The sequence below is a fragment of the Montipora capricornis genome, chromosome 6 (assembly GCF_036669925.1).
Source record: "Montipora capricornis isolate CH-2021 chromosome 6, ASM3666992v2, whole genome shotgun sequence".
NCBI lineage: Eukaryota > Metazoa > Cnidaria > Anthozoa > Scleractinia > Acroporidae > Montipora > Montipora capricornis.
Genome location: NC_090888.1, coordinates 20105428 through 20115830, shown reverse-complemented (window position 1 = coordinate 20115830; position 10403 = coordinate 20105428). Strand labels below are relative to the sequence as shown.

Genomic DNA, 10403 nt, shown 5'->3' with positions numbered 1-10403 from the left:
TTACACATCTTTTAGGCATTTTCAATCACGAGTTCCTTAATTAAGTCACAGCCAGTATTGTGACGGGAAGAATCGATAAAAGACTAAGGCGAATGGTGAGCCCAAAATGGCGGACGGAGGAAAATTGTGAACTTTTTCTAATTTCATTTTCAAATCGCGTTTGGGAAAATCGCCAATTATTTTTCGCCGAAAACCCCAAGTGCTAAGAGATCATGTCGTAGATTCAGATGACTCCAAGTCGAGAAAAATTTAGGTTATGCGGCACTTTAAGGGAAAAGTTGACCGACTCACCTTTTTGAAAAGGCATTTTAGCTTAGACTATCATTTTTGTAATTTTAGCCATAAGTTTTTATTCTATATATCATCCTTTTATGCATTATTATTATTATTAGGAATTCTTATTATTAGTCATTATATTGATGTACTATGTAGGATGGCGCATTTTGGGAATATATTATATAGATATTTGCGCCTTATAAGCTCTAAATTAAATTAAATAAAATAATGAAAAGAAAACTGAGCTCTTTTAATTGCAGCTGAACAAAAGGACAAAAGGTGAAAGAAAATTACCTGTTGGGAAAAATTCCCCACCAGTACACCAAAATAAATCATAATGCCACAAAATATGTACTTACATTGCGGCTTAAGAAATTAATAATAATGAACCAAACATCAGATCTAAAATATGTTGTAAACCAGGTGATTTAATACAGCTTCTCCACTTATAATACATTTCTTCTCCGCTTATCTACTTGGTAAATGATATTGTTCCTGTATTTATACCTGATTTATTTCTGTAAGCTTAGAAACCTAACGTACAGAAACGCATTAAAGTTAAGTGGTGTGTGAACTAGACTGGCCAACATCAAAATTTTATTGATAGGTGATTAACACAAAACTAAACAAAAAGCCCCTTTTAACTAGACACTTAGACTGACCTGTTTATAAGTAAATCTAGACACATTTTAATTCTCTTAGACCACGGCCTAACTTGGGAACATTTTCCGTTTATACATGCAGTCGGAATGCCAGTATATATCGTACACGGTGAAGGAAAATATTTAATTTAAACCGCTCAAATCATGTAACTATAAATATTGGTACAGATTACCTAATTTACGAGTGAAAAAGTACATCTCTGAGCCACAAACACTTAATACATTCACTAATTCGGGATTCCGTAACTATTTCGGGCTTTGGGTACTAGTAATAACACATGTACATTTATTAATTTAAATCATGTATTAAATTTAACAAACTCTGACGGCCGAATAAATCGGATCTTATCACCTTCATTCCACCTCTTGATAGTGAGGGTTGAGGAATTTCAAGTTAATTTACTGTCCCACATCAACTGACGCTTCTTCCTTTAATTGCCGTGACTTCTATAGCTGAAACCACTACACGAGCCGAATTGTGTTAACTGGCGATAATTTGAGCGTTCTCCTCAACTTGCCTACAGGAAATTTTTTAGCAACCACACTCCAATTATAAAACTGCACCTAAGTCGGCACTGGTCTATCTTGCCTCTAGGGCGAGGACAATTTTTGGCACCCCCTCTATCGATCACGATTAACGCGCCGAAGACTGTCTATATCTTCAGACCAATCAGCGTGGGTGTTCACATCACGGGTTGTGTCTTTCTGTCGCATCAGGTGTCTTCCGCGCCCCAGCCATCTTGAAAGTTTTCACCGACGAGGTGACCATGGCAACGAGGTTGAGGAAAGTTATGATTTTTCCAAAACACGTGGCTTAGTAGCAAACAAGGGATTTTGTCTCGGTGCCGTACTGCTTCATATGAAGGTCGTTGCGCCGTAGAGACTATGCATCGCGAGCGCTGACACCGTTTTTTGCGAGAAATGGGCACAGAGCAAGAAAGAACGTCCTATCTGTTTTGTATGCCTAGATAAGATTGGGACCAGGTATACATCGCTTGGTAAACCGTACAGAAGTGAGAACCCCGATCACATACCCTCCTCAGCTGCCCATGGATGCGAAACGGCCTTTGAGCCAAGGCACCCAAGCGTCTCGTCTTCAGGATATTATGATGCGGTTTATCCCCATGATTTACAATGTCCATTTTGTATTTGTTAAAGCGTACTGACTTACTCACCGCGGGATATATTAAGTAGAAGCCCACCAAGACGACTGGACTAGTGGGGTAAATGACAGGGAGTTCGCGCTCGAATCATTGGATTTTGGTCCCACCAGTCTTTACTAGCAGGAGTTCAAAGTTATTGGTGTATAACTGGGGGTAATCTCTATTATTACCTTTGTCGTCACCAATGGCATCTAGTAGAGCTAAGCGGCAGAGCAGAATCAGCCGTTTTTCTTTAAGAGTATGAAAACTCTTCTTGTAAAAAACGTCAAGGAATGGACGTGTGATCCCGTATGAAGCGTATCGTTTTAGAGCTAAAGATAACCATCCCTCGTGTCAACGACACGGGTCGCAGTTCCAGCAGAAATGATGTTCAACCTTGAATGAAAACGTATTTGAAGTTCCTACCTGGCATAGGAAGTAGCCCAAATAGGACACTCTAGGTGAAACGAGAAGCGTGAATGCACGGAAGGCGCAGTGTGAAGATAGGAAAAGCTCAACGGAACACGGTCAGTGTTTTTCCAACACACTGAAGGACAGAACTGGTTATTAGGCAACCGTCCCACTGACGTTCTAGCGTCCAAAGGACCTTTACCAAATCAGTGATCCTAACGGGGGTGAATGTACAGAAGAAAATCGCGTGCATATGAGACTCAACTAAAGTTATACCAAAGGTTCGCGACCTGTCCCCCTGGTTATTCAGCTTCTGTGTTCTTGATGTGACACCAGTGACACAGCCCAGTCTCGAAGATCCACAAGCGTATTACCCATCAGCGGAGCAGACCAGTAGAGAACTGCCAATCAAGTAGTGGGGGAAAAGAGAACCATTGCATCTTCAGACAGTTTCCGGTCAGTCATGAAGTGCACACCGACCAAGGCGCGAAATCAAACCTACCATACGTTTCAAATGATTGTGTGATGAAGTAGAGACCATAATTTCATTGGGACTGTGTTACTTTGGACATTGTTTTATTTGTTCGATGGACATTTTCCCAAAATACTTTAATTCGTGAGGTTGTGGAATTTGAGACAGTGTTATTTATGTAGTTCGACCATGTGCTCGATGTAAGGACAGGCGATTGTTTATTTAACACCGTTTTGTGTGTTCCATCCTGCCCTAAATTGCTGTACTTATAACGCAGTAGTAAATCAACATGCCGGAACGCTAAGCACTTTTGTAAATTGCGAAATGTTCTTTATAATTCTTGTTTGTGAAATTTTAACTAAAGAGTCTCTTCAACAGGTCAACAACACATAAGGAAAGTCCGAGCCAAAGCGGCCCCCGTTGCTTTCCATGGATCACCATCACTGGGACGTATTTTCTAAATGTAATGGCCCCCTGTTGCTCTATCGAAACACTGTGCGCTGAGCCAGGCTGGCTGGTTCTTCGCCCATTGAAAAATCTGGTGGGTCGTGTTCAGACGCTTTGTGATTTCTCTTCATTTTGGCTACAGGAGTGCGTGTTAAAACGCCGCCTCACCATTTTTTTAAACATTTCATCCAGTGACTGATTCTATGTGATAGCATCTTCACTTTCAGAACAATTCGTTCATACGTTTGATTACAGGACCATCACGAGGCTCTTGCAGCTAACACTTGAATGAAAACTATGGCGAAATACCTTTCTTTTTTCTGCCAACTGAGGAATCATCCATCGTTGTCTAATATCTCTGTTCGCTTCGAAAAAAACAACCGAAGTTTGAAAAAAATAAACCGTCGGAGCAAACGTGTCAGGAATTTCAGTGGTCGTTGTTCATGCAAACGCTTTGCAAAACATGTGAGCGATTGCAGAGAGTGATGGGATTTTGATGTCATTCACTCGATACAAGTATCAACGGCGTCTAGTATCCCATAATTAGTCCTAGTGGTGTTTTCGCAGCTTACTAACCGTTACCCACTGTTTCGACCATCATCGAGTGGAAACAAGGAGCACACACATTGATGGAAAAAAAAAGAAATAAAAACACGGCCATTCTCGAAGGAACTGGTGTTTCTCAAAGGAAGATAATAGAGAGGTGCGCACGTTGTATCTCGAATTCTCTCCCAAGATGGTTACCGAGGCTCTGTGATACGGATTGTTAAACATAAAACACATCGCCCCGCCTCACGGTATGGGCCTGTGTACAATTTCTTTAAATTTGTAAAATCTTGGGTCAGCATGATGACGATACGTTAGAAGGCTCTTTCAAGACAATAAAACTATGGTGCTAAACTTCATAACGCTATAGCAAGGCCATTTTAATATATATTTGTCTGTGAAGGACCAGACATTGATGACGTTATCAGTCTCGATCGTTTAGAGCTTCAATTACACACGGACACCGCAACAAGAAGGACCAATCGTGGCCCAGGTATTCGGAGGTTGCTCTATCTTCTCAGGGAAAACCCACTCAGCTGGTTTGACAACTTAAATGTGTAGAAGTCGAAAAGATGAATTTCAAAAACTTGTTAGGAATTTTGATCAGCCCAATCGACGCAATAGTTAAGGCCTGGTTCCCACTTGTGCGATAAGCACGAGCACAAGCATAAGCTTAAGGAAAAAATCGTGTGGGAATGGGCGGTTAATAAAGATAAGCATAAAATGCAATTCTTAAGCACATTTTCCTTTCTTTTGCAGGTGCTCATTTCACAAAGTGGGCGTGGAGTTACGCAAAAGCACTAAAGGATGACGATTCGCACACCATCTTGCAAATCATACTATATACAACGCTTGCTTTATGCGGGAACAATTTCCTCCGCTTGTTTCACCATGTGAACGTTTGTGCATAACACTAGTACTCATGCTGCTGCTTACGCACAAGTGGGAACCGAGCTTTAAGGTTATTAAAATTGCAAATGAAGAAAATCGGAAATGATTTTGTCGACTTTAATTGAAGCTTTTGTAAAGGATCTTTCAATTTTCCAAAATTTTTAGTTGAAACAATGCCTTTGTCCTTTGAAAGATTTTTACCCATTTTGAGGTTCATGTCAATCTGAATACAACGTTTGTGTCATTATAGGGATATTTGATATTTGCGTATCGTTACTGTTAATGGACAGGTAGTAAGAATATGCAAGAAACAATTTGAAATAAACCAAATTAGATGTAAGGCGCTGTCGGTCACTTTAGTCAATGTAACTGCTGATAAAGTTTTTCGGTTAAGTGTATGACTTTTTTCTCTCTACCTGCAAAATATTAGGTAAAAAGTTGTATTCTTTTCCAAATTTCTTACCTCAGAAAATCACCACTTAAAAAATTACGTGTTCTTCCTTTTTTGTTTGAAATACTTGAAGGGACAGTGCGTGTTTGTGATCAATTCTAGAAAATCCGAGAAATCTACTTTCACATACGGACCTATCCTGACTAGATTATAAGATGAGATATCATGTGAAAAATCAAAGGTGGAAATCCTGGATTTCACGGATGTATAAATAATAGCAATAGTAATAATAATAATAATAATAATAATAAGAAGAAGAAGAAGAAGAAGAAGAAAGAAGAAGTTTATACATATATAGAGGTTATATTCAAGCTTTTTCCGTGAAATCCGCCCAAATCCGTAGATTCCGATGTTTAACCTCATGCATGTTGACCATGCGCATTTGGCATCATCTTTTTGTTTTGGTGGATTTCCCGAAAATTCCGGGTGTTGACCGGATATTGATCGCTCGATCTATCTATCTATCTATCTAAATTTAGCTCCCCTTTTTTATTTTATTGTTCTGTAGGAAAATTAAGGTACGTTTACATCTATCATATTTAAGGGCCTGTTTACATGGAGGTGGGGTAATCCGGGTAGGTGGGGTAACCGCCTAGTTGGGGTTAAAAATAGCTCTCCGTTGACATTTATCGAGGAGCCGACCCTGGGTTGGCAGGTTACCCCACCTTCAAGTTTTTACATGTCTTATGCGACCCCGGTTGAGCGGGTTACCCGGGCTGGTAAAAAGGGCAACCCACTTCGGTGGGTTACCTTACCTATCATGTAAATGAGAGGCTGAAAAAATAGGACTTTATATGGACAGGCGGCTTACCCCACTTCCATGTAAACAGGCCTCAAGTGAAGTTCGATCGTCCGGGTGAGTGTAGTCCTGAGAAGGACTGTTTGAGATGACATTGGCTTGTGTTTCGACGGCAAGAGCGGAAGTCATGTTCAGAGTCAGTCACTCTGAAGATGACTTCCGCTTAGGTTGTCAAAACTCAGTCAATTAGGCTTTTATAGATTGCACTAGCATAACGTTTTGCATAATTTGAGAAAACAAGCATATATTCGCTTATTTTGAAAAAGTAGCATTGCTAGCATAATCGGTATATATTGATAAGCCTGAGACCATTTTTGTTCAATTTTGTTAGCCGCAATCGCAGTTTGGTAACTGAGGGAGAACCCCCCTAGAGGGTTGCCAGATAGTGTTGGTCACAGTACCTCTCATTTAAATGTTTGAAAAATGGCGTCAGCCATGCCGCCCGTGAACTTGTCCCGAGACCATACCAGAACCAGCAAATATAGTTAGACACCGTTGCCTAAAGCAAAATACAATAGAAGAGGAGCTGGTGACACTAAAAAGGTATTGCAACACGATCGTGGTTTTTTAGCTAATTTTGCAAAAGGAACAATTTTAAGAACAAGTGGGATAATTTGGAAAAACGAGCATAAGTTAAGAATAATTTGGGCATAACTTTGGCAAAAAATGGGCACTGCTAGTAGCATAATATCCTACTTTTACTGCGCAATCTATAAAAGCCTTGAGTCAAGGTCATCTCTAACAGTCCTTCTCAGCACTACACTCACCGGATGATCGAACTTTACTTAATTACGATATGACTCCTGGGTTCAAACCATTTGCAGTTTATATCTATGATACTAATAACAGAGTAATAGATGTCGAATATGTGGTCTTGGTCATTTTCCCAAAAAAAAATCGTTTCCCTCTGGAGTGTATGAAAGTAGTGTAAGAAGTCAACATCTTAATCACGAAAAGAGTAACCGTCTGTTTATCTTTTGACATTGTTAGCCGATCAAAACATGAGTGTTTAGGAAAAAATGATGGTAAGTGATCCGTAAGTCACGGAGTAGGTTGCTATACTTTCAGAGAAATATTCAGAACAAGTAAAGAGTAAAGGAAATGGTAGGTTGAAAAATAAGTGACAAAAAATCGTTAGAAACCACTGAATTAATAATGTAGTCTTCATTCATCTGGCAGTCTTCAAATTTCAAAATCAAATTCGGATTGTTTCAATTTTATCAATATTCAAATCACCCTTAAAAAGAGAAATAATTGATTTCTGTCTACTTAAAAAAAATGAAGAAAAGGTACTTTTTAGTCTTCTGGTTTACCACATAGGTGTCTGGTTGACAGAAAGTTGTGTCTGAACACGATAGCTAGATAATTTTAAAAACCCGGCTCAAAAAGACCACTATGAGGTTTTAGTTGAAGTCTAGTCTTTGAAGGAGTTGGCGCGCCATTTACCAAATAAAAATAAAGGAAGAATCCGTTTCGAACACCTTTTAATTTGGTTGGCAATTCCTTTCAGGAAACAGATAAGATTATCATTGCTTTTGTCATTTTCAAGTCGGAGATACAAAGTAAGCTCCGTTTTAAATATCCCGCAAGGCCACAGTCGGTCGCCGAAGGCCATGTGTTGTCTCGCGGGTAACGTCGCTGACTCGAATGAAGGGAAATAATAAAGGGAAAAAATAGCGTGTGCATTTAACTTTATAACGAAAACATCCTGCGTATCGAAGGTCGTCTAAAGGCATGAACAAGGCAAACAACACCTCAACCTGCTCCTATCCATTGACTGATAAAACAGCGCGAATCGGAGTGATCTCGTCGTATTGTTTTATCTTCGTTGTTTCAGCAGTTGGAAATGGTAGTGTTGGATTAATAGTATACAAGATAAAGACCATGAGGAAGCCAATCAATTTTTTCATTGTCAACATGGCCATGTCAGACCTTCTCTTTCTGATATCCGTGGGCATTGCAATAATGCTAGCGTTCAAGCCCAGCTCATGGATCTTTCGCGGGAGCTCGGGCGATACAATGTGTAAAATAAAAGAACTACTACCAAGCTTCTCTGTTGCAGTCTCTATTCAGAGCCTGGTTCCAATCTCAGTCGAGCGATTTGAAGCTGTTGTTTTCCCCTTGCGTTCACCAATCATCAATTTAAGCCGATGCTTGGTCTTTATTATTGTTACATGGATCGTCGCTATAGCGATAAATTTGCCCAAATGTCTTGCCTGGAAACTCAGTGAACATCCTGAAAAAATTGCATGTGAGCTGCATTGGAACGAGATGTTTGGAGAATCATCTACTCATGCAAATTACTTGCTGGCAACATTTGCTGTGTTATTTTACTTCCCGGTTGTCTTGATAACGGTTCTTTATTCCATCATTATTTGCAAGCTCCAGTCACAGATGACACCAGGGGAGACTTCGCTCCAGGCTCAGAACGAGCGAGTTAGAAGAAGCAAGAACGTGCTGAAGATGTCAATCGCTATCGTGATTGCCTTTGTTCTGTGTTGGGTGCCTTGGAGTATCGGTGCCATATTAATAGCATTTGATGTTAGTCTGCCGTGTGGCTTTTTCATCTTCTGGATTACGGACAACGTCCTTCTGGTGTCAAACAGTGCTATCAATCCTTGTATATGTTTTACATTTAGCAGGAATTATCAGATGAGTTTCAAAAAAATATTGAAGTGTTTTCATCTCACACAGCGCCAGAGGGATGCTGAGCAAAATGAACCGAACTTACAACTCGTACTATCGAAACGACATGGTTTCCTTGGACTTTCCATGAGGGAAAAACGTTTTGATTACGTTACGACTGAGGCAATATGACAAATACACGCTTGCAACGTCGACGGGAATCTTCACAGGTGGGTTGGTTCGGGAGATCTGGATTTCAGGAGACCTCAATTGAACTTCGATATTGGGATCGACACATGCTTTGAAGCCAGCTTCCTTGTAAAGATCAAATTTGATAATTGTATCATTCAACTGCTTCTGAAACATTGGAAAACTCTGGATCTTTTTCAAGATTTCCCAACAAAAGAAAACATTCTTGGCATATATTTAATATTTCCAAACGGATCCTTTTATGCAAGTACTGGTGGTTGTAAAAACAACAAATGTTGGATAATAGCGTAACGTTGAGAATGTAGAGGTGACCTTCTGATTGAGTTTTTTTTTTTTTTTTTCCCTCCTTTCCTTTTTTCCTCCGTCGCTATCGTCGGCATTTTGTCTTTGGATTTTCTTTTTTTCTTTTTTTTTGTCACAATGCGATTAATTATTCAATGCAAATTTTATATAGAAAGTTTTATGCGTGGATCGATCACTTGCTTTTTGCAAATTCGTGGAAACAAGGTCTTTTAAATTGACACAATTTCGGCAACAACGTTATTTCCACGGTAGAATAAATTTTTCGTAAAAAAAATAAACTGTGGTGACTTTGAGTCACATATGTCAATTGGATGTCTGCACGCTTTCTCGTCAAACTTTGCCTGCACATAAATTCAATTTTGTTAGATCGATGTAATTTTTTGCTATCGTCACATAAACATATAAAAAAAGAATCCGAAGAAGCGCAACAAGGCAGAAAATGCAGAAATTTGAATATTTACATGACATCAATATCATGATCTGAACAACTACCGGATAAAGTCTTGTATTGCTCACTATTTAAGTAAAAAGAATTTCCTCTGTGTAATTTCCCTAAGAGCAATATAATTAAAACATTTATTACCTCCAATTGGAAATCGCTGGTGATCCTTAGAACCTCGGGTTGGCTTTCATCACTACGATTTATTCACGAATGGCACTATTTTTTTCCTCTAGATCGCAGCTTTTTCCCTGCCAATGAGACTGGAACAATAACGAAAAACAACCAATCACATTTCAAAAATAGTTTAAAGTAACCAATCGAATTAGAGGAAAATGAAAGACATAAATAAAATAGTGGTACTGTCTAAAATCCTGTATTTAAGTGATTAAATTGTGCGGTTTCTGGATGTGTGTATGATTTTAGACCAAATTGCACTCCATTCAGTTCAATTAGTGGTGGCAAGTGAAATTAGGAAATAATTTGACTCGCGTTTTGTCCAAAATGAAATAATTTCCCGAGACTTTAGGCGAGGGAAATTATTTGATTTTGGACAAAACGCAAGTGATATTATTCCTTAAGTTCCCAAATACCATTTGATTAGCTATTAATATCATGGATGATAAATAACGTTCATAAGAGGCGGGTTTTTTTCAAACCTGGACGCAATTTTGGCACTGCCGGGAAAAGTTGGCACGGCAACATTGTAATTTCACACGTGGTTTTATA

General features: G+C 39.2%; 1 protein-coding gene across 1 annotated transcript; it reads left to right on the top strand.

Annotated features, from left to right (window-relative positions):
* The first annotated feature begins 7571 nt into the window (after nt 1-7571).
* LOC138050332 (QRFP-like peptide receptor) lies at nt 7572-10028 on the top strand. The gene has a single exon (XM_068896688.1). It carries the CDS (start codon nt 7832-7834, stop codon nt 8912-8914), a length of 1083 nt encoding a protein of 360 aa, XP_068752789.1. The 5' UTR covers nt 7572-7831; the 3' UTR covers nt 8915-10028.
* The last annotated feature ends 375 nt before the right edge of the window (nt 10029-10403 follow it).

Excerpts from the sequence above, each read along its gene's own strand:
- LOC138050332 (XM_068896688.1), top strand. The coding sequence starts at position 7,832 with ATGAACAAGGCAAACAACACCTCAACCTGCTCCTATCCATTGACTGAT.